General features: G+C 41.4%; 1 protein-coding gene across 3 annotated transcripts in view; it reads left to right on the plus strand.

The window, feature by feature from the left end:
* Positions 1-24,807, plus strand: part of RANBP17 (RAN binding protein 17) — a 300,545-nt gene that overhangs the window by 224,152 nt on the left and 51,586 nt on the right. For all 3 annotated transcript variants that reach the window (XM_084764395.1, XM_084764396.1, XM_084764397.1), the window contains 3 exons: positions 3,000-3,088; positions 11,588-11,695; positions 13,292-13,374. In XM_084764395.1, the coding sequence (XP_084620521.1) occupies positions 3,000-3,088; positions 11,588-11,695; positions 13,292-13,374 (280 nt within the window). The remainder of the gene's footprint in view (positions 1-2,999; positions 3,089-11,587; positions 11,696-13,291; positions 13,375-24,807) is intronic.

Below are 24,807 nucleotides of genomic sequence, written 5' to 3' on the forward strand. Positions count from 1 at the left end.
TTATCATAGTAAAATACTGTATACTGTTCCCCTAGCCCAGGCATATTTTTGCAGTTCAGCCATGACGTCACAGGTTTTAAGGAAAATGAATGAAAACTTCTTAGAGGAAGAGGAGCAGTTAAATAGGAACCTGCTATCTTTAGTCCCTCCGTAAAAACTCCACAATGTTAAATTATTTAAAATCCTTGATTTTCAGCATGCACACATTAAAAGTTTTCTCACTAAGTGCCAAATGTTGCAAACAGCACTTTAACAGAATGATTTTGCTTTGATCCCTGTAGCAGTTCCTGAATAATTTATCACAGGTTATTGCCTTAATTCTGGAGAGGGATAGAGCAATAAAGGCAGATGAAAACACTCCAGTTGAAACACCTTGGGGCCTGCTCATTCCTCTGACACGGCTCTTTTGTTGGAACTATTTAGAGGTTATTAAGATGTGTCTCCAGAATTAAGAGTATGCTGTAAGGATGAAGACAGCCATCTTAATTCTAAAGACAAAGCACAATGACCCTTCACCTTCTTTTTCTTTGTTGTTATTATATAGTAGAATTATGAGGATAATATTATAGCTGCCCCAGTAGTGCCACTACAGTAAAGGGTCTGTCAGACTTCCCATTAGAAACCCTGTTTGGGGGTCAGGGTGGAAGGAGCTGCGCTTCAGCTGTTTCCCAGCCCATCCGTCTCCCGCTTGGCACACAGACAACTGTTCACCATGCCACGGACTGAAGCTCTCGGCGGTCCTTCTTGCACTCTCCCAAACAGAGTCTGTAAGATCGGATCCCAGACCTACCCCACCCCTCCAGTGCACCTCAGGAGAATCATCAGAGCCATCATTGTTTAGACCTGCCCAACATCCTGGGTTCTTTGCCAGCTCGTGTGAACTCCTGGTTAAGGCTGTCTGTCTAGTACTGTACGGAGAAAATTCTCCTGTAGCGTTGCTTATGTATCTGTGTAGATTCAGTGCTGCCCTGAAAGGAACGCTATTTTTTAATATAATGAATCTGTTTCTTACATTAACACTACACTTTATTGCTTGAGTGAATATAAAACTTATGCTTGGTATACACTTTAACTGTTCTGAAGTAACACTTTCCAAAAGTAAAGCACTAATATAATTTTATGGCCACATTTTACTGTATTAAAAAGACTACATTTGCTAATTTAGAGTATTTGTATCAACTTGGTATCTTTAAGGAAGAACAGTTCTGATCAAATAAAAATTAACCTTTCATATAATGGCATTTTATGAAAAGCCCTTTGTACGAGGCATGAAGTGAAATTCATGGTTCTTGATCACTAATTTAGAATTGAATAGTGGATATCTGATGTACATGGAAGTTTAAAATCACTTGAAGAGTAGCCTATACAAGTGTACATAATAAAAATAGAATTTTTAAAAAGTACTTTAATAGATAGCAAAGCCAAGTAGAATCCATCTTATGGCATAGACAGCAGCCAGAATCCCAGTGTTGAGAAAATGCTGCTTAGATGGTGGATTTTGTTCTGGAGGCTACAAGGAAGGAAGAAAGCTGAAAAAAAAAAGGCCTGTCCTAGCCGGTGGGGGGGGGGGACACACTGGAATAATAAGCAATTTTAAAAAATAATGCTAATGTGAATGAGGAGACCTGGTAATTGTAGAAAAGCTAGAGCTGGTGATGTTATGGGATAAAACTAAATGAGTCATTTGAAGCAGCAGAAATGAAGTTAGGGATGATGGGAGCCATGTATAAACCGTTAGACATAGAAATTGAGTAGTCCATAGACAGCGCCGCGTTATGTCGCACCACTGTTTAGGTAGGAGGGGCAACATGTCTGACTGCAAACTATGATTTGTTACTTTGAAATGTCCTCCACAATAAAGATGGTCAAAATTCTTTCCCTACTTGGATTACTCGGGCTTTTTACTAAACAGGTTTTCATTTATTACCAAAATCTATCTGAAAGGGTCCCGAGACCATTTTTTGGCTTAACATTTCTTCTAAAACAGTATATTCAGAAATCACAGTTGCATATCTCAACTATCATGCCTCCTCGTTGGGCAATTATGTTTATTTGTGCTCTTTGTTCTGACATTCTAGCATCTGTTCCTGGGTTTTCTATCTCTCTTCCCAAGCATCATCCTAAGGACAGCTTAATTAAGAGTCCAGAGTATGAGTCAGATCTTTTTTATTTATGTCAAGGGGGTTTGGTTTGGTTTTCCCCCTCCTCCCTTCTAAAAACATTTATGAACCATGTTTACTATTTTTCTTTTTTACTAGTCTTTTTACTATTACTATTGATATGCATTTTTGCAAACAATTGTATCTATCATAGTACATCTGTAGAATGACCATAATTATAATTCACCACTGTGATAGATTTGGAAACCAGGACTGATTGATTGCCTGTCTTTAAGAATTAAACAAAGCTAGAGTTCAGTTTCAGAGTCTTGTGACATTAAATAAATAATTTTTCCCCCTTAGCATCGTTCCCCAGCTTGAACAACATGGCTGCTGTGCTGGTTATATCATAATGCTGTAGGTCACCTAGCCAGTTTCTTCTTGTCCGGAGTTATTGCAACTTTTCTTTGGGGATCTTTAAATGCCAGAGCGTTTCTAGAGCAGACTAAATTGTATAGTGGAGTTGGTTTTATCAAGCCAATTGGTTGAGATTTGCTATTAAATAATATCCAGACTATCTATCTCTTGTGAAATTATGAATCCTGGTCCTTTTTTCCCCCTAATTTGGCAGTATTCGGATACAAAATATATTAAGAATCCCAGTGTTTCTGTGCTCTTAGAATTAAGACTTAGCTCAATTTATAAGAAGCAAAGTGGACTTGCTCAGCAGATTGATGGTCTGTTTATTAAAGAGTCTATGGTTTTCTATGGAAAGGATCTAAACGAGACATTTTAGCTAATGAATCAGAATCAGATATGTGGTCATTATTGCCTGATTATTACTCCATCTGCTCGGCACTAACGTGAAAATCAATTACAGTGTCTCTTTCCCACTGACAGCGTATGTTGATCGGGCTGGCAAGAGATCTTCGAGGGATTGCCTTTGCACTGAACACAAAGACCAGCTACACCATGCTGTTTGACTGGATGTATCCTTATTACACTGTGACAATACCAGCTCTGTGCACAGAGGGATGCCAGGCCCCTCTCTTTGGTTTAATAGTGTGGCACAGTAGGGAAGAGGAAACAAAGCTAAATGAACTAATGTGTAATCAGCTAAAAATTACAGCACAGTGGCAGCAGAGCAGATAACTGAGCACAGCGTTTGGAGACCCGGCGCAAAGAGGTCACTTTCTTGATAAGATACCATTAAATATTGACAACTTGAAAATCACTTCCTCAAAGGATTGTTTATGCTGGGGTTGCAGGCATCATGTAGCTAATATCTGTGCTGGTGATCAGTGATTTGTACCATGTGGTATTTTCTGAGATCTGAAGTCTCTGTTCTATCTCAGTTAACACAGTTAGTTTATCCTTTTGAGATTTTCCTCACTAGGCTACAGTTGGTCATCATGTTGAGGATATTAATGCTCATGAAGGCGGGTGGGAGATAAATGGCCAGGATTTGTCATTTGCTATAAAATTTGAATTTGCCATTACTAAACTATAGTGTAGACTGGGGGTGGAGGGATCCCTATACAGAACGGCCTCATCACATAAGAATAAAAAGAGGCAGATTAGGTTTGAAATTGCAGCTCTTCAGTTACTGTGTAAACCTCAGCAAGTCATTCTGTTTCTTGGAAACTTGATGTCATCATCCAGCAAAGGAGACAACCCAGTGTCCTGGCTTACACTGAGATAAGGACATACTCTGTCTGCTATCTGACACTTATGACACAGTGGCCATAAACATTTATTAACATATTAATAGAACTCTGAGTCATCTGTGATCCTAACAGGAGATGACTGTTCATACAAACCACCGAAGTGTGATAGCATCATGCTCTTTATATTTGAAACCAGCAGCCCATAAGAAAATGTACTTTAAAGCAAATTGACTTGTTTTGTTTTATGGCTTTCTTTCTTGTAACAGTATCTCATTTGCCCAGTTTGGCCTCAGACTTGACATAGAGCCATGGACGGACTTAATCTCCTGGTCCTCCTGCCTCAGCCACGGAAGTATAGGGATTCCCATGCCCAACTTCATTTACATTTAAGTGGTATTATTTCTTGCTTGTTTTATTTAAGCCTTTCTTATCTAAACTTTCTTTATATATCATATCAGTGTTCAGCAACTGCCATAGTTGCGGCCCAAAACATAACAGACCTGAACATATTTTGGAGAGAACAGTACACATTATGAAACATTTTAAATGCTACTATTTAGAATACTGACTTATGGTTTTTTAGTTGCTATGGAAACCTACGTCCTAATATTTACTTTCTTAAAGATTAGACAGTAAGTTTTTTTCCATAGTCCTGAAGGATCAACTACATGCCTTATATATATAGTGGGTATATAAAAGTTAAGAATGTGATCACAGAAAATCTTAAATTCGTCTACAAAGGATAAATCAGATACATATGACCATTTTATTTTTCTAAACACCTACTTCCAAAGTTAAAATTTTTCATTTATTTGGAAAATCATAAGCTACTTTTGGAGAAAAAAAATGGTTACTCACTTGAAACTAGCCTCTAAAGCTAGCCTATCCAGCAATAAGAGGCTTTTTCCTTGTTCACCAGTTGTAATTAGGAGTCAAGGTCAGGAATTCCCTTCTGTGTCTACAAATATAATCTGGTTTCCATTTCAGCATTTGTCCAGTAGATGGCAGAAAGGGAAAATCTTGAGACTTGGTGTTTTGTTTTGAACTAGAAACTAGTCTCTCCTCCAGTTGACCATAGACGTTGAAGTTATTGGGGTCAGGGGCGAAGGGCGAGGTGTCAGTTACGCAGCAAGCTGTGCTGCATTGCCAACCACAGTGGCTTGCTACTGGCCTTGCTTATAATAATTGAGTTTCAGGAGCAAATCAGCTTCCTTGGGAAAAGGCCAAAGGCTTTTCATAATTGTATTGACAACAAAATGAATATGATAAATGGTGTTCATTCAGTTGAGACAAGATTTATAGTTTTCCTTTGGGCAAAGGATGAAGAGCAAATATTTATAATAATAGTAAAATTTGTTTAAAAGTTACATTATTTGATCATTCAAAAAGCTTTATTAAAATATTTCGAAATACTTTTAACAGTTTCAGGTGATAAAGTACAGATTCTTTCCAAAGTATTCAAGTAATGCAAAAATGAATAAGTGTATGATTTTTTTAAAAAATACGGATATGAAAGTCATTTATTCTTACTGAAATATTGATATGTCAAACCGTCAGTGATGATTCCCACATTACTGCTGGGGAAAGTTTATTTGCCTTTTATCCACATAGATGTGTGTTCTTTAATTTGTTATGCAATTCTTATCTTACAGAAGAACATTCCTGCAAGAGCACATGTCATCGTAAAGTCAAAATGCATTTTATTTATGGTGATTGTTTGATAAAATGCTATTTTAGTGTTTAGCTATTTAATTCAGAAGCATCTCTATGCACGCTGACTGCATTAACTTCCACACAAACTGCATTGCTTATCATCACCCTGTCCTTCTAAAAGTAAATGGTCTGAAACTATACAGCAACCATCTTGATCATTTTTCTGTGGCTTGAGACAGCAAGAAATCATTCATTTACACCTTTGCCCCTATAATAAGAATACAGCAGTAAGAACCCTTCATCTTGCAGGGCATTGAAGCACATCATTTCCCAGGTGTACTTAGGTTAAGGTGTCAGAAGTCCAGAGGGGAAGTGAAAAATAAACAAATGTGAATATTACTTTACACACTCTTAAGTTCCACAATGTGGCCATTGAACTCACACAGGTAGTTAGTATTGTTTATTAGTGAACATAAGCACATTACACAAAATCAAAAGAAGACAGTGAGAAAGGCAAAGGAGTGTGAGCTCTTTAATAAACAGTCTTTTTTTTTTTAAGATTTATTTATTTATTACGTATACAGTGCTCTGCCTGCCAGAAGAGGGCACCAGATCTCAGAATAGATGGTTGTGAGCCACCATGTGGTTGCTGGGAATTGAACTCAGTACCTTTGGAAGAACAGACAGCGTTCTTAACCTCTGAGCCATCTCTCCAGCCCTAATAAACAGTCTTAACCACCAGCCTTGGTTTTACCACTTTACAACCTGTGGATCTTGGGACTTATTTTGAGTCTCAGAGTCACATTCTACTTCCTTGATCCAGGGATAATAGTCCTTTTTCATAGCTCCCTCATTAGGGCTGTTGTGACGGATATATAAAGGTCCTACTGTGTGTCCGGTACAGAATAACTACTTCAACACTGCCACTTCTTTTCCTAAAGCAGTTAACAAAGAACTCATATTTGCTTACTTATTCAGCAGAGCAAGCTTCCTTGGCACAGTGTGCTTGGGTTTGTGAGCAGTATAGTTTACTGAGACACAGTTCTTAAGACCCCAAATGAACTTTTAGTTCAAAGCAGTCCTCTGCATGAATGACTTAAAACAACACAGAAAGCTGTGAGTGCCATAACAAGAACACAGACAGCAAGGCTCTGTCGTTTCTGTGGGTGTCAGGAAAGGCTCTGTAGAGGTGATCATGACAACTTGAGTCTTGCCAGGTGAAGAAAGACCAGACCCTGAGGAAATAGGAAGAAACAGTTTCAGGTGATCATCAGTGTAGGGGAGATAATAAAGATGCTTCATTAAGACACACCTTACAGGCTGGAAAGCTAGCTCAGCAGTTAAGAGCACTAACTGCTCTTCCAGAGGTCCTCAGTTCAATTCCCAGCAGCTGTATGGTAGCTCACAACCATCTATCATGTGATCTGATGCCCTCTTATGGCATGCAGGTGAACATGAAGGTAAAGCACTCATGTACATTAAATAAATAAATAAATATTTTTTAAGAGACGACACAGCTTACTTCATGGTTAGAAACAGCCTGCCTGGCACCACTGACTCTCAGACTCCCAACATGTGTATCCATGTCCTATAGGCAGTATGACGTCTGTAGAATAAGCTTTGATGTCTTTGAGTTTTCAATGTAATCAGAAGCATATCTCAAGAAAATAACTGGCAGTATATGGAAGACAAGTTAAACTGGAGAAGAGCCGAAACAGCTACTGATTAGCCAGCCTTTAGAATGTGTGTTTAATGCGCAAGAATTGCTGTTCTTCAGATGCTTGTAATTGTGTAAACATTCAAAAGACACCCCTATTAACCAACTAATTGTGCGTGTGTTACAGCAGACACATGTAAAGGGACATGTGGACATTTGTGAAGAATTGACTAGTATTTTGGGCAAGGTGAGAGCGGTTTCCCAGGAAACCAGAAGTTACACTATACTGGAAAGATGGATTACCAGCCAGAAGAGATGGAAGGTGTCCTGCAGTCGTGTCCGGGTGTTGGCATGTTCTTGCAGCACCTTAAGATGACCTCTGACCTGGCAGGCTCCTTCTAGCCTGGAACCACCTAAGCCCTAAGCCCTGAGTCCTAACAGTTTTAACAAAAAAAACCTCATATTGTCATAAGTAGTATAATGCTTTCTTGTCTTTTTTTATTTTTCTAATTATGTTCGTTTTGTTTATTTTGTGTACATGTGTGCTCTGGCATGGAGCACACATGGAAATTAGAGGGCAGCCTGTGGGAATTAGTTCTTTCCTACACCACAAGGGTCCTCAGTACTGAACTCACGTCATCAGGCAGCAGGGAGACGTCTTGCTGGCGCTTTTTATTTTCTTTCATACTTTAAAAAAATTTTGTGTGTGTGTGTGTATCACTTTTTCAATTATTAAATCCAAGAAGGAGATAATTGTGGTTTTTCTCCTTATTACTTTTTTTGTGGTGCAAAATACTGAAACTACTAATAATCACAGGATGGGTAATTGGGAAGATACATGGATGGATGCGAATCCGATGCCTGCCGCTTTCTCATATTTGGCATCCTGTGTGCTAATGTCTCCATTAGTGCCTTTGTTTTTTCATTTTCTAATGTGGACCTTTCTTATCCATTGAGAAGATCCAGGTGAAAGAAATTAGATCCGTGCCTCTTGTACCTAAGGGCTCCTTTTCTCTTCTTGCCCATATATATGTAGTCCTCATAAGGCCACTGGAAAATTAAACTTGGGTTTTGATTCTCACTCTGTAATCTGAGCCTGGCACTCTCACTCTGAAGCCCTTTTAACCTCCCTGCTTAGTAGACCTCTGCTCCGCTTCCCAATAATCCCTCATTTTCTCTGTGGCAGTCACCTCTGTCAGAAGCATATTAGAATTGTCACTACTCTCATTCCACACAGAGAAGAGAGCATCCCCTCATATCCCCTGGTCCTGTCCCAGTGTGAATACCACATGCATGCTGTATAGACGCTGTGGTGAGGAGTTTGCACGGTGGGTGGCTAGGCCACTGGTGTTCTTACATTTTGAGGTTTGTGTCCATTCCCTGATGATCCTAGAGTTTGTGCTCTTTCTGGAACTGGGAGCACCCTTTAACAGCCTGCCACCCTGATGAAGTTTGACTCCTAAGCACAAAGGAAAAAAAAACCAACACATGTCTTATATTTCTAGATTGGTCCTTAACACAGTTCATAGTATGTAGTATCTATAGTCTGTTAAACAATAACAGCTTTCCTAGTACTTAAAGAAAAGCAGGGTTGGGCGTGGTGGCGCACTCGTTTAATCCCAGCACTCAAGAGGCAGAGGCAGGCAGATCCCTGTGAGTTCGAGGCCAGCCTGGTCTACAAAGTGAGTCCAGGACAGCCAAGGCTACACAGACAGAGAAACCCTGACTCAAAAAAACAAAACGAAAAGAAAAGAAAAGAAAAAAAGAAAAAGAAAGAAAAAAAAAGAAAAGCAGTAGACTTATCTGACAGCTCAAGTAAAGTTAACTGCCAAGTTAGGTTATTTTAATATTCATGTATGTAAGTATGTGTATACACACACATACACACACACACACCACAGCATCACAGTTCATACATAGGCATCAGAAAAGAACCCACTCTTTCCATCATGTGGTTTCTGAGGATCAAACACTAGATCAATTTTTATCATTTCTGCTCAGCTTACTCTTCACCTAAACATATCCACTCACTTCCTGCCCTCACTCTCTGTTCTTTCCTTTGTGGTATTTTCTAGCCTGTGCCTTTACTTTACTTCTTTTCTTATTAGTATATAAATCGCATACGGGCAGGGATTTTCCTAGTGTTTTGTCACTGGTAGCTCTGGAACTCTTGGAACAGTGCTTTTGAGGAGCACTTTAGCACATCCTTGTTATGGAATCTGTTTTCGTGAACACAGCCTGCGCATGCTGTCTTCATAGGGAACTGCCCCCTTCCTTCTTGAAGGGGCACAGCACTCTTTGGGCCTTGGGGGGCTTGCTTTCTCTATTACAGAAGTGATTTCTTAAAGCTCAGCATCAAGCGCAGGCAAGAAAACAGTCATGAGACACTTGTAACACATAGGTTCTGTCGACTTCATAGGTTTACTGGTTTATGGAAGCAAATGCTAAGATCTACATTGTACTGAGCCTATGCATAGGAGACTCTGGTTTCTGCACTCACAGGGCTGGGAATGGAGAGAGGTTCTGCCATAGGGATGGCACAATCCTACATAGGCCTCTCACAACCCAGGTGCACTAGCAGTGTAAGTGATGGGAAAGGCTTTCAGGAGTCATTGACAGCTGTTTGGAGTATGAGGCACATGTGGTCATTAGAAAGGAGATATATGGAAGCGTGGATCCCCGCCCTTCCAAAGCTGACCGACAGGCAGCTAGCATTAACAGCCAGCCCTGCTTCTCCCTCTGAGAAGTGCTCAGCAGTGCTCACTGAGCGTTTATGGGTAAGAAAGAGATTGGCACCATTTCACAATAGAGAAAGCATCCCAGAGACATGAAACATGAGCTAGGTATTGAAAGAAGGGATGAGGTGGAAGGAAGCAGCATATAGAAAAATGGACACAACTGTTGGAATCCTATGATTTGCAGAGAGCTGGGACAAGCCAAACTACATAGAGTGGAAATGGAGGGGTTCGAAGCAGAACAGCCTTTATGCCTTGATTGGTTGGTTGGTTGGTTGGTTGGTTGATGCCTTTATTGGGGTACGGGGCCTGGATTTATGTTGAAGTTTTTCAACATGGAGCTCTTGTCCAAACCACATAGAAAGGGACTAGAGAGATGGCTCAGCAGTTAAGAGTACTGCCTGTTCTTCCAGAGGTCCTGAGTTCAATTCCTAGCAACCACATGATGGTTCTCTGTAATGTGATATGATGCCCTCTTCTGGCCTGCAGGTGTACATGCTGATACAGCACTCGTATACATAAAATAAATAAATCTTTTTTTTAAACCACATACATACATACATACATACACACACACACACACACACACACACACAAAGAACTGGTGATCTAGTTCAGCATTTTCATCTGAAACAAAGACGCAGGTGCATTGGAAAGAGATTGGAGGCTAGCAAAACAGAAAGTGTCAAGCCTTTCTGTTTTAGTTTGAGGCTTTAATCCTATATTTATGTGTCCATTTACAAGGAGACCCAGTGTGAGCTGAAGGGCCCGCAGAGGTGAGTCATCTTTTCCTACCGTGCGTTCCCATTTGGGCTCCTCAGATGTATGCACCTCTTGTATTAGTAAGATGTTTGCAGGCAAGACATGGTGGTGCACACCTTTCATCTCTGCACTGCAGCAGTAAATGCAGGTAGGTCTCTGTGAGTTCAAGTCCAATCTGGTTTGCCTGACAAATTCCAAGGCAGCCAGAGCTGTATAGTAGACCTTGTCTCAAAAAGGAAAGAGGGAATGCTTACCTGTGTGTTGTACTGCCCTTAGCAACAGTGGCCTTGAGCAGATTGGAGCTGGTACCATCATATAGGACTAATAAATTATTTGATGCCAGAAAAATGGTACATTACTAGGAGACCAGAGCTCTTAAATAGACTAACAGCCCAAATGTGTCTTGGAGCTTCAGAGGTACCAAAGCAAACAAGCCAACAACTTAAATTTAAAAAAAAAAGACAAATGTAAGTGATCTTGAAGCTGGGGTAGATCTGAAATATTTACTGTTCCTCTACGCTTTTGTGTTTTGATTTTTGTTTTTTGTTTTTTGTTTTTTTTTTTTTCATAATAAAAGTCTTCTTGGTATACTACTCAGAAGCCCCAATAATAATGACTTAAATATATTTTTATTTCTCTTTAGCTAAATTTATTTTGCCCCTATAACATTAAGCATAATTCTTTAACCATACTACTTACATGATATTTAAAAGTATAGCTTTAATTTATACCTAATACCAGGAATACAAGAGTTAACTTTGTAGCTACCCCAAAAATATAGCTATACAGTTAAAAAAGAGTAATTTATACAGTTGCCATTATACACCAAACAGAAGAAATATGAATATTTTGTTGGCTTGCTTGCATAAAAATGCCATTATTTTTCAGCAGCATGTGTTTTGTTCTTATTTGGGGGATGGTACCGAGGACTTGTGCATGCGAGGCAGGTAGGTGGTCTGCCACTGAGCTAGGTCCAAGTTCTTCACCCTTAAGTTCTTTAACACATTATAAAAGGTACCCGACATATCTCCCAGTTCTTCAGAGAGCTATTGAGCGATGGTATGGAGAGCCAGAATGTACTACTCCAATCTTAAAACTCTTAGCAGAGCTGATGCAAAACAGGTAAGCAGCTGTGCACCGTCCACAGAGCTTGCATCTGCCTGCTGTGTATTGTCATAGCATAGCAACGGCACAGGGCAGCAATCAGTGAAAACAATAGATATGAGCTTTGAAAGGAAGAAAGTTACAGTCTACTGTAGCTATGTGAGGCTGAGGAGGAGGAGGAATGAGTAGTATACTTCATAGACAGAAACTTCTGGAAATGATAAGGTTGAATGACTATAACCACTATTATTTAAAATATTCAAAGTGACAAAATGGCGGGAAAGAGCAGTTATTTTTAACTATTTTTCTGCTTAGCTACAATTCTGTAAAATTTTAAATGAGGAAGATCTTCTAAGTTGAGAGGTTTCATTTTATAAGGAAGGAAACTGAGTCTCTGGGCTGTTCACTTTGTCCAGGAGCTGTAATGCAGAGTGTCCTGTGCTGGGTGCATGTGCTGCAACCACTGTGCTCCTCAGACCTTAGGACTTGTGAGGAGCAGCAAGAATTCGGATGTTCTGCCTGTAGCTGTTAACAAAGATTCAGCTGAGAGTTTGGAGGAACTACAGCAATCTGCTTGTGTTAGCCTCCTTAAAACGTGTCATTGTGGATGTGGCCTAGCACCAATAATTTGTCGCTTTGCCACCCTTTTCATCAGTGCCTCTCTACAGACAGCATGTTGAAGGAGATAGCCAGTCAGAGAGGCAACATGGGCTGCAGCTCAGCTTTAAACCTGTTGTTGAGTTGTTCGCAGCAATAATTCCAATTTTTTACTCTTAAGTGAAAGGTGGAAAAAGATTCGTGAAAGAAACCTATTTTTTTTGTGTGTGTGTGAGCTCTAGAGGTTTTATTTTTTGATTTTTGGTTTCTTTAGTTTTCTCACTAGTACTTTGTAAGTATTCAGAAAATATGGGCTTTGTATTCAATATTAAAAATGTGGATTATTTATCGTTAAATATTGTTAATTAGACATAAAATATCATTTAATACTGAAGGAAAAATAGTGTTCTGTGTTATAAAGCATTTTGTGTCTGCCATAGCAAATAATTTTGCATAGCATAAAAAACATAATAATTGCCATATAAAAATTTATATTTCATGATATGCTATGTATACATTTCTCTAGAATCTAGTATGAATTATATATTTGCATTTTTCTAATGAGAGTTATTTTTGTACTTAATATTACACTAATTTTGAAAAGCCGCAGTCTGTTTAGTGTTGTTGCAACACTGACTAAAGACATTCCAGTGTATCTTAAAAGCATAGTTGCATGGCATACCAGAGCCAATGAGGTCAGGAGGAGGCTAAAAACTCACACTGTGGAACATGAAATGTGTGCAACTATTACTGTTTTTAACTAACTATCTATTAGTCACTTTGTGTGAGAGTAGAAGGGGTAGAAAAATCTGTGATATAAAATTTCAGGATATTATTTTGATAAATTAAAAAAATGAACCATCTATTCAACAAGCAGTGGAGAAATTATTGTTTATTTAGTGTCTCTTTAAAGAATAATTAGTGCTGAATGAAATTCTTATAAATGAAATTGCTAGACATGCTGATATTTAGTTTCTTTATCTGTAGAAATAGTGTAATTTTTCCTATATTTCTTAGGTCTCAGCGTTTGAATTTTGATGTGTCCTCTCCTAATGGAATTCTTCTCTTCAGAGAGGCAAGCAAAATGATTTGCACCTATGGTAAATACCTTTTTCCACACTGGTCTCTGCAGTATAACTTTCCTGCTTCTGGAAGGAAAGATGTTCTTTGCTTTTGACCTCTGTGTCTGTCGGTAATAGCGCAGACACAGGTGATAGTGTCCCTGAACAGCATCGGGCAGGAGAGGCAGTGACGGGCTGGCCAGCTTGACTCATTCTGGGGGATAAAATTGCAGTGTCAGTAGTAAAGAATACAGCAGACAGGCCTTTTAAAGTTATAGTATACTCAGAATTGCTAAAATTTATATCAAGGAATTTGCTGTCTTAAGTCTATGAATGCTTAGGCAACTTTGTCAGGAAATATCCTGGCAAAAGACAGTAAATTATTTGGGGGGAGGTGAATAATGATGTTCATTAGTCGGGGGAGGTTTTCTATTTCAGGTCAATTTTGAAAAATTAAAAAGAAAAATTCTCCACAGCTGGGCAGCAAATATTTTATTGCAAGGAACCTTTGGGTTCTGTAACCCTAGAAGCAGAGCTCCTGAGTCAAGATTATACTAGTCAATCATAGTTAAAATTTTTTTTATTTTATTTAGCACTTTAGGCCTAAAAAAGTATCATTCTCCCTAACACTTGCCAATTAAGACAACTTCAGTAATAACGTTGTCTTTTTAAGACTTTTTCTGGGTTACAGGCATTCATTTCTCTTGTTATTTAACAATTGCGTACGTGTGTGTTGTGTTCTGGTTACTCTTTTTCCCAGACCCTCTCTGTCTCCCCGTAGCCCCTTCCTGCGGCTCTTGTGCCCGTGTTTGCTAGTTCCTGTTTTGTTTTGTGCCCTATAGAATATGCAAGATGTTGGGTTTGGAACTAAGCTTCAGAGCTTGGAAGGCCCACCAGTGGGGACACAGCGGGGCACTGCCTCCCCAGCTCCCAGAATCAGTTTCCAGTTGGTGTGCAGTAGTGTCAGGGCTCCAACCCATCCATAGCCAGTTGTCACAGGGTCTTTCTCTTGTGGGCCCAGGACCAGCACACATAGCTGTAGCGTGTTCATGATTTTGCCTTGATCATGTCATGCTTCCAAAATGGCAGTTCCTAGCCCATCTCCCTGTCTTTCTGCTCTTTGTCTGCCTCCTCTTCCACAGTGTTCCCTCTTAAGTGGGTAGTGGCAAAGTCTTATTTATGGTGGAGGTGACTTGATGCTGTGTGGGTTCAGTAAACAGTACTCGGCCTGAAACCTGTTGAGTCGTGGACGTGGGGCTGAGCGTATAGTGTTGGACACGTATGCCCCTCCTCTAGAGTGGACCATGGCTGCTTTTTTGTTTTGTTTTTATTTTTAAGTATTCCACGTCCTTAGCTGAAAGGGAAATGCACATAAACTACTTTAAGATTGCATCTTAGCCCAGTCAGGATGGCAGTCATCAAGGATGCAAACAGTAGCAGGTGCTGGCCTGGCTGTGGTCATGAGGAGAATGCTTATGCTGCTGATGGGAGCATGAACTAGTGCCACCACTTTGGAAGCCAGTCTGGAAGCCCCTTGAAAAACTAGACACTTCTCTGTAGGTGGGTGGTGACAGCAGAACAGACCTGAGTCTGCTAGTCTAGTTTAGCATGATCTGGCTGGGGCCAGATTTGAGCTGGCTTCTATGTGGTACATTTCTCCCAGATGTTGTCTTAGTCCCATCTTCTCTTCCTTTGTAGTTTCAACTGTTTCTTTGGTTTGCATGCTTGGGTTTTGTCCCTTTGTTGTAGTTTCCCACTTCATCTCAGAAAGCTAGTGATGCTCATCCCTCCTGAATAACTGAGATAGATTTACAGAGGGCTGTCAGGCTTCCTTATTGTACTTCCGTATGAGTGTGGGAAAGAGTGGGGGGGGGGGGCGCACACCTACTACTTTTTAAAAAGTGAAGGCATATTTAAAAGAACAAAAAATAGATGTTTAAACTGTTCTTACTTCATTTCATCACATTCTGGTATTCTGAGCTATCTCTGTTGTAAACTTCCATTAAAAATGCTTATTTTCAGTTGTGCATTTAAATTTGAGCTTGCAACACTAAGTGCACAAACGCAAAACAACCTGCCTGTTTAGGGAAGTAGACTGACACTCTTATTTTGCCTTGTACCAATTGCTATATTACCACAACTTTTGTATCTGTTTTTAAATAGATAAAATCATATAAAGTAAAATAATCACTTCGTTTGCCTCCAGAGGTAAAAGAACCACTGTGAAGTGGAGTTCCTAAGTATAGTTTGCCTTGCATTGAGGATACAGCTAATTCTATGGATTTTTTTTATTTTTTATTTTTTGGTGTTTTGTTTTGTTTTGTTTTGTTTTGCCTTCATGCATATAAGTGTAGCGTGTGCATGCTTGGTGTCTGAGGAGGCCGTCAGCTCTCCCGGAGCCTCAGTTACAGCCAGTTAGGAGCTTGTGGATGCTGGGACACCAAGCCAGGACCTCTACAAAAGTAGTAATACATTTAACCACTGAGCCACGCCCCTAGCCTGTTCACATACACACACCCAAAAAAACAGTAATTATCATTGTGAAGCACTGCACAGAGCAGTTACTTGGTAACTGGTAGGGCTTCCACTATGCAAATGTTGGGCTCCTGCCACCAGGAACAGTTGACCCTCTCCTGGTACTTTGGGGCTTATTGACTGCTGCCGTGAGGTTGATAAGAGTAGTGACCTTTCCTCTTTGGTGCAACTGCCTTTCCTGGACAGACGCTGGCAAGTGACACCAAAAGGAGTCATACAGAACAGTGCTGACCCTGTGGGCTTTAAAAGCCCTCCAGTCTCCTTTGCAGTGGTCAGACACAGAAGAAAGTGTTGGAGTAAAAGATGGGAAAGATAGCAGTGTGGAGATTGCATTGGAGGAGGAAAAGAGAGAGCAAGGCAGGGAGCCTTGAAAGCATATGTTTGTTTGTTCAAGCGGGTCTCACATCGCGCAGCCTGCCTTGAGGCTCACGCTGTGTAGTCTTGAATTTCTTTTCCTTCTGCCTCTCTCTCCCAAGCACTGAGACTGCAGATATGTGTAAGAATGGCTGGCATCTAAGTATTCTTGAGAAGAAATGCAGTAAGGAATTTTCTTGCTCAGAAAAGAAGGCCAAGCGTCAAGAGTCAGGATCTGGGGCTGGAGAGATGGCTCAGCGGTTAAGAGCACTGGCAGCTCTTCCAGAGGTCTGGAGTTCAATTCCTAGCACCCACATGGCAGCTCACAACTGTCTATAACTCCAGTTCCAGAGGATCCAACACCCTCTTACAGACAAACATGTAGGCAAAACACCAATGCAAATAAATTAAATAAATCATTAAAAAAAAGGATCTGCTTCTCAATTTAGAATAGTACTTTTAGTAGATTTTGGGTTTAATCAGCTGTTATGTGCTTGCTCTCTATATTAAGTCATTTATAATGTATTCTTCAAGTCCTCAGGACAGATGCTGCTAGTTCCATGACCTTGGTTAAGTTGCTTCCTAAATGGAAAAACTAATGCATAGCTTCTACGGTGGTTATAAGGAACTCCCTGAGGTACTGTTGTGAAAGGCCTTGGGCAGCCTCTGTAACTACTGTAGCCAGAAGCTGAAGTTGAAGCAGTCGGCATTAGGAGCTTACCAGGTAGTATGTAGCCAGCAGTTGGTTGAATTGGAAGTTAGTGTGACTGGACGTAGTAATCTTTCCATATCCCTTACTGCTTCTTAAGATTTAGGAAGTTGATGACAAGTGCTATGAGTTTTCTTGATTCTCATCCTAAAACTTGAGACAAACTGAAGTGTAAGTGGGAAGGCAGCCTCCAGCTGTGTTGCGGTGGCTTTGTGCACTTTCCATGGACTACTAGAAGACTCCCTTGCCCTCCGTGGAGCCCCATGCTGGCTTCCTTCTGCCGTCTGGGCTCTGGCCTGTGTTCTTACTGTGCTTGTCCTCTGGAGACTCTGGCATGCTCATTGGAGGGAGATGGTGTGGCTGGCACCTAGGAGCCTGAAAGATCCAAGAGTCACAGCAAAGGCTGAGGGCAGCCTGCAATACTTACCTCTCTGGGTTATCCAAGGTTAAGGACAGAGAACTGTAAAGGGCGAGAACATTGTGCAGTCACTCTGTCCCCATCCTCACAGAGCTCCCCTGGAGCTCCTCTCTCCTGGATCGTGTATGGGTCGTCAGGGATGGGGTGGTATCAGAGAGGACTCAGTGCCTAATGCACCTGATTTATCACACATGGAGGACTGCCTCTTCTTCACTGCACTGTGAGACTGGCAGAAAAATAATACTTTTGATATGCTGTTTTATTTATCTACATTCTGTCATGATATACTTTGATGTAAGTTTTTAATTTTGCTTCAGCTCTCAGCTGCTCTTGCTGTTACAGCTCGGGGTCAGCACTGGGGTTAGCCACAGTAGCACAAAACAATTTCCTGTTTGTACAGCCCAGGTAACATTTGGATGAGGATTAAATTTTACCACATTTTCTACTAGCCCTAGCCTATTATTTCTAATGAGTTTTAAATTGCTTCAAGAACATGTATTTCAAAACTTAGTGCAATGATCCTTCAGCCTGAGCAACTTAATAAAAGAAATTTCTTTCTCTAAATTTTTGGTTAAAATGTTGCATGCACTGTAATAAATGTTATTACTCTGGAAACCTACTTCTCAGCTTTAAGAAGTGGATGCTTTTATGCTCAATTTCCATTTGTCTAATCTTTTCTTCCCATTGCCTCTGGGTACTAGTATCTTTAGTGACATCTGTTGGTTGAAGAGTGCACAGAGGGGGAGAAATACTGGTCGTTTTCATGAGGCTAGCCAACGTGGAGTTGCTTGTATTCCTTCCTTTGGGAACTGATTTTTAAAAGGCTTAGCTTGTGAAAGTTTAAACTTTAGAAATAGCTGGAACAAATTATGATCATTCTCTTCACTGAAGAATTTACGTATTGTGCTGAGAGGTGTCTCAGCAGAGAACCTGGGTTCAGTTCCCAGCCCCAACACGCCAGCTCTAATCTGTCTGTCAATTCTAGTCCCAGGAGATCCAGTGCCCTCTTCTGGCCTCCATGGGGACCAGACACACAAGTGGTACACAAACATACATGTAGACAGAAGACTCATACACATGTATGCATGGATGGATGGATGGAATCTCAAAAATTTAAAGAAAAAAGAATTTACATTGCGAAGCAACATATGGTTCTTTAACATTCATAAATTTAGTTTGTAAAGCTTTGTGCAAAGCATTGCTACTCCTTGTGACCCAGCTAACAAGCCAGTGGCTTACTCAAGGGTTTTACAGAGTCCTAGGAGTCTGTGAAAGCACCCACAGACGTTCTATAGGAAAAAAAGGAGGGGAGCGGAGACATGGCCAGAAATACCTAGCTACATAGTTGCACAAACAGGATTTGTTTGTAAAGGATGTCTCTACAAGAATAATTCTGGAATACAGCATTAGAAGTCTGAGATTTGGTATTATATTTACAGTAAGATGATAACAAGATAATAGATGAAGGCTGCATTTTAGTCTTGAAACACTTAGAGATTTTATACAATGCCAGCAGGAAATAATAGTGGTTGGAAATAGAATTTCCAGGGCTATTGCTATGGCCTTGGCTTTATTCACAGCATGCAGATAATAACTTCTGAAAGTCTTGTGAAGGCAATGGAATGATTATGCCTTGAGGACCCCAAAATCCACCCCCCAGCTAACCTACCAGAAGAAAGACCTCAAAGACACCACGGGGAGTCTCAGAAGCTATTGGTGTTAGACTAAGCCTCTTTTGCACACAAGGAAAAAAAATACTAAGGACTTCTTTCAGCATGCAGCTAACATTATTGAACATGTACTGTGTGATACTGTAAGTTACAAGGGATGAGAAGATGAACACATAGAAAAAACAATTCTTCCCTAAGAAAACTTAGGACTAGCAGGGCATTTAGACAAACCAATGAAGGGTGTGCTGTACTCATGATTGAAAAGTATTTAGAGGGTTCTAGAAACCTAGAAGAGATTTCTCACTCTAACTCCACGGAGAGAACAGGCAGGGTTTTTTTAATTAATTAATTTACTTATTATTTGAAGAAACAAGAAATGGGCCCAGTGGGTCTAGAGAAATGCGGTTAAGAGCACTTGCTGCTCTTCCAGAGGACCCAACTTTGGTTCCCAACACCCACATCTAGTAGTTCATAACTACCTGTAACCCCAGGTCAGAGAATTCAACACCTTCTTGTGGCCTACACAGATATACATATAATTTTGTTTGTTTGTTTAAGAGTATGTGGGCAGCACAAATTGGACTTGATGGATGGGGAAGAAAAGGACAGAAAGTTGGATCTGGAAGGAATCAAAGGAAGAGATGAGTATGATCATTGTTTAAAAAGAGAAATGGACTGCTGGGTGGTGTACACTGTGGTCCCAGCACTCAGAAGGCAGAGGCATATGGATCTCTGTTCAAGTCCAGCCTATTCTAGAAAGTGAGGTCTGGGACAACCAAGGCTACACAGAGAACCCCTGTCACACAAAACAAAACAAAGCCAACACCAGAGAGAAATGTGTATGCAACAAGAAAACTGCAGATTTCAAAATTGCTGGAGTCCTATGTGAGAGTAACTTGTATCTAATTCTACTGTGTATGGGTGTGCATGCATACATACGATCCTGTGTGTATGTCTGTCTGTGGGGGTCAAAGGACAACTTTCCAGAGTTGTTCCCTTCTACCATGTGAGCTCTAGGGATCAAACTCAGGCCATCGGGCAGCAGACACCACTAAATCATCTCAGCAGCCCCAACTTTATCCTTGTAAAATAAGTTTGGTTAAATGTATTTAAGAACTATAACACCATATTCTGTGATGGCTACAGACCACAGGAAAGGGTTCTGTACTGCCCTGAGTCTAGTTAGTGCCACCTGTATTGCTTGGGTGTACGACCATCCAATGAGGCAAGAGCAACCTACTAGTGGCCATGCTCCCAAATACATCCCCAGCAGCCGCCAGCTGCCAGTAGCTATCAGCTATGAGGGGGCTTCATGAATCCCTCCTGTGGTGCCTAAGTTCTGACTATCATGGTCTTGTAGAAACCACAGCTGCCCTGAGTTTATGAGCTCAGTGGCCATGTCCTATCCAGGAGAAACCATTCAGAACACCACTCTTCCTCGCCCACCTGCTCTTACATTCTTCTTACCTCCTCTTCTGTCTATTCTCTGAGCCTTGAGGGTTAGGGGATGACATAGATGCCCGCTTTGGGACTGAGCCCTCACAGCACTTTGGCCAGTTATGAGTCTGCTCTAACCACTGCCCACTGCAGAAAGAAGTCTCTCACCATAGTTGAGAACAGCACAAATCTATGGGTATAAACAAAAATGTTTATAAGGCAGTTTAACACCATGATCATTTAACAAAACAATAGGTTTTTCCCTAAAGATTGTCACTTCTCCAGCAAATAGCTCTTGACCAGGCTTGTGAATGCCTACTGAGTGTGAATTGTCTACTGTGGAGCAAGCCTTACAATCAGAAAGTAGTTAAGAGTTCTGCTATGGCACCAGTGAGCTCTTTACCAGTATCCAGTGCTGGGGAAAACAGTTAACGTGTTTCTTCTCCCAGCAGCCTCCATAATACCATAGTTCAGCACTATGAAAGTTAACCTGCAGGCCAGAAGTTTCCCGACAGTTCCAAGTTGACTTGCTTGCCCTGTACCCAGCAGGTGTGATATCATGGACGGTAGGGTCTGACGGCAACCAAGAGTAAAGTCAGTGGCTGTCACTATGAGCTTTGAGCAATGATGGTGTGCCACTGTGGATCATAGGTGATGCAAATGTATCCCTCTGACGGGGAACCCTAAGGCGGAGTGAAGTGATGCATGTGGGAGTTAGGGACACATGGATGGATGGCAGACTTTGTGTTTTTCTGTTGGCTTTGCTGGAATCCTAGGACTGCTGTTTAATAAATACATATAATCTTTGGGGAAATAGCAGAGATTTGGCATTTGTTATATTACTAGAGTGGCTGAAGCATGCCTAGTTGAAAAGATGACGTTTAACCAGGCTTCCTGCAAGTAAGAGTCAGTCATGAGGGTGCCTCAAGAGAAGAGAGTCTCAGACTAAAGCACTTGGCATCCTGAAGCAAGAATGTCTGAAGAGCTGCAAAGGCGGTCAATAGCCGAAGTGGAATGAACAAACAGAAGTGATGGGCGCTGAGTCCACAAGGCCTGCAGCCAGCCACTGTTATGACTTTATCTTTAAGTAAAACAGGCCTGTAGAGTGTTTCAGGGTTTTGGTTTGGTTGGTTGGTTGGTTGGTTGGTTGTTGTTATTTTTGTTTTCATTTTGTTAGTTTGGGGTTTTGTTGTTTTGCTATTTGGGGTTTTGGTTTTGTTTTTTTTTTAATGTTGCATTAATTTATTCATATTACATCTCAATTGTTAGCCCATCCTTTGTATCCTCCCATTTCTCCCTCCCTCTCATTTTCTCCTTACTCCCCTCCCCTATGTCTGTGACTGAGGGGGACCTCCTCCCCCCGTATATGCTCATAGGGTATCAAATCCCTTCTTGGTAGCCTGCTGTCCTTCCTCTGAGTGTCACCAGGCCTCCCCATCCAGGGGACATGGTCAAATATTCCACTCAACAGTGGAGAATGTCCTATCCATTGGCTAGATCTGGGTAAGGATTCGAGGTTTACTGCACGTATTGTCCTTGGCTGATGTCATAGTTTGAGCAGGACCCCTGGGCCCAGATCCGCCCATCATAATGTTCTTCTTGTATGTTTCTAGGGCCCTCTGGATCCTTCTATTTCCCCATTCTCCCATACTTTTCTCACCTAAAGTCCCAATAGTATGGCCTCCCCTCTGACCCACTTTCCTGGTAAGTGAAGACTTTTGTGGGACATGCCCCTTTGGCTAGATTGATTTATTTTATTTATACAGTGCTCTGCCTCCATGTAATACGTACAGGCCAGAAGAGGGCACCAGATCTCATTATAGATGGTTGTGCACCGCCATGCAGTTGCTGGGAATTGAACTCAAAACATTTAGAAGAGCAGCCAGTAACCTCTGAGCTATCTCCCCAACCCCTTGTTTTGTATTTTTGAGATAGGGTCTCACTTTGTATCTTTGGCTGGCCTTAAACTCGTTATGGAGACCAGGCTGGCATTAAAGGCGTGCACACCATTTTGAACAGAGGAGTGACATCCCTCTTGCTGTCTTGTTAATGCTAGAATATACAGGACTGCACGCAAGGAGGTGCGATAAGACAGTGTTGTGGCCATGCAAGCAGTTGGACACAAACTGACATCCGGCAAGTGAGAGGTGTTGGTGCCACCCAAGTGCAGGTGCTGAATGTGGATTTGACATGAGATGCTGGGGTCTGGAAGGTAGTTCCAGACTAGAGAAATGAGTCTGTGAGTCAAGATGGCTGGTGGAGGCAGGAGAAGGGAATATGAATATAGAAAGCTCGGGCTTAAGCCCTAGTGTCGGAGGTGAAGGGAAGGGGGTGGGGGGGTCAGCGTAGATGGGTGCTTGCAACCAGCACTGATGGAAGAGGAGACCGGCAGGGCCTGAGGACAGGAAAGCTGAGGTAGTCACCAGGGTCCGAAGCTATTAGTACAGCTAGGAGGAGAAATGCAGACGTGTTTGGGACAGGCCGTTCTTTTCTGAGTAGTTGTGCTGTGAAAGGGACGTTCTCCTGCAGCGGCCGTGGAGGGTTTGTGCTGCTTTCTCTTTTCAAGTGGAAGAAATCTTAGCAGGTTTTATTTTGATGATAATGATCTAATAGCAAAAAGGAAATGATTGCTTAGGAGAGAAGGACGAAGATGTGGTTTCTTCTGCCTCAAGCACAGAAGAGCTAAGACTGATTGACCTGGCTGAGGAACTGACTTGCTGAAGTGCGTGCGATGATGTGAGTTCGGTGCCAGTAGACGGAAGGATAACGATGAGGGCCTTTAGAACTCAGGATGGAGTCCCAGGTGGAGATGCAGGGTTGGCTCTACCATGAACTGTGTCAATGGAAGGGTTAGAGGGAAGTGACACTTTGTATTGTACATACCTAGCTTTGTCTGCTCTTTTCCACATTCCAGCCCCTCCACAGGCTCTCAGACTAGAGAACAAGTGGACTCTGTAATATCATACCTCACGTTTATTGGGCACTGTGCCACTTAGTGTTGGTAAGCACTTTGCATATGCTGCCTCCTTTACTCCACTTAAGAGTCTTGGGAGTTATAGGTGTTGTTATCTTCATTTTATTGATAAGGAAACAGTGACTTTCAGAGAGTAATAATATACCCAGATAACCAAGTAGCAAGCATTTGGGTGAACTAGCTATTGAGTTGATGGCATTCTCTTCTCCTGGGCCCTGTATAGTTTTGACATCCACCTATCCAGGCCCAGTGTTAAGGACAGGGGCTTTGCCCCTACTGCTAGTTATAACAGATGTAGTCAGTGAGACAGTGTAGTTAGGGGGTTGTTTGGATTCTAGGCTTGGACAGTCTTTCATTTAGGGAAAGTCTCACTTCCTTTGGTGCTGCTGCAGTAGCAGCAAAGAGGCAGCTATTACTGGCTTGAGTGGCTGCCAGCCTGGCAGGGCCATTGCCTCCCACCACTGCAGTGCTGTAGTGTAAAGCTCCCTCTCAGATTAGAGCTATACAGGCTTGGGGCCCAACAAGCAAAGTAAAAACAGTATCAAAGAGACACAGATGACTCTGTATAATTATATGACTCTAATTACTAGACTTTAAGCCTTTCGAAGGCACAGTCTCCAATCTTGGACAGTATTCCTGAGTAATACATACTGGAGAAAATTAAACTGGAGTGAAAAAATAATGATTTAACCAAGATTTCCCTTTCATAGTCTTTAATAGCAACCATAGAATTCTGCGATACTTGTCTATAACATAAGACCGTTCCCTAATTCTGATGTATTAATTATGCTTTTTTAAAGCCATAATACTAAGTTAATGAATTAATTCAGACAAAAGGCAAGTGTGCCAACATTGCAACTTTAGCCTAGCAAAAACGATGAGGCTCCTGAGTCGCCTGGGTGGTGGATGGTCGAGTCCCGTCGCAGTCTCTAGGCTGTCTACCAGACCTTTGCTGCAAAGTGCAGAGGTGTTAGGTAAGAAAGTAGAAGAGGTCAGTTATACTGAGGGGAGAGGAGAGCAGGGAAGGCCTCACCAAAGGACCGGGCAGCCGTGAAGGGACACAGAGCTCTTTCTCTCTCCCATAGGATAACTATAAAAGACACCCTTGGGTTCCTTCTCTTTGTCTCTGGCCCCCAGCAAACACAAAATGTGTGAGCACCGTCTTGCCTCCAGAATTACCCTAGCTCTTTCCGCCTTCTATCTATAGTGTTTTCTTCTTTGGAAAAGAGAGGGTGGGGATGTGACCTTGATTTATGTTTATTTGAGACAAGGCAGGACGCTATTTCTTAGACTTCCAAGTTTTTGCACTTAATCTACCCAGAACATTCCACATCTTCTGAGGCCACCTGGGAGATGCAGTCAGCCCTTCAAACAA

This window comes from Acomys minous, assembly GCF_964271855.1.
Source record: "Acomys minous genome assembly, chromosome: 16".
Taxonomy (NCBI): Eukaryota; Metazoa; Chordata; class Mammalia; order Rodentia; family Muridae; genus Acomys; species Acomys minous.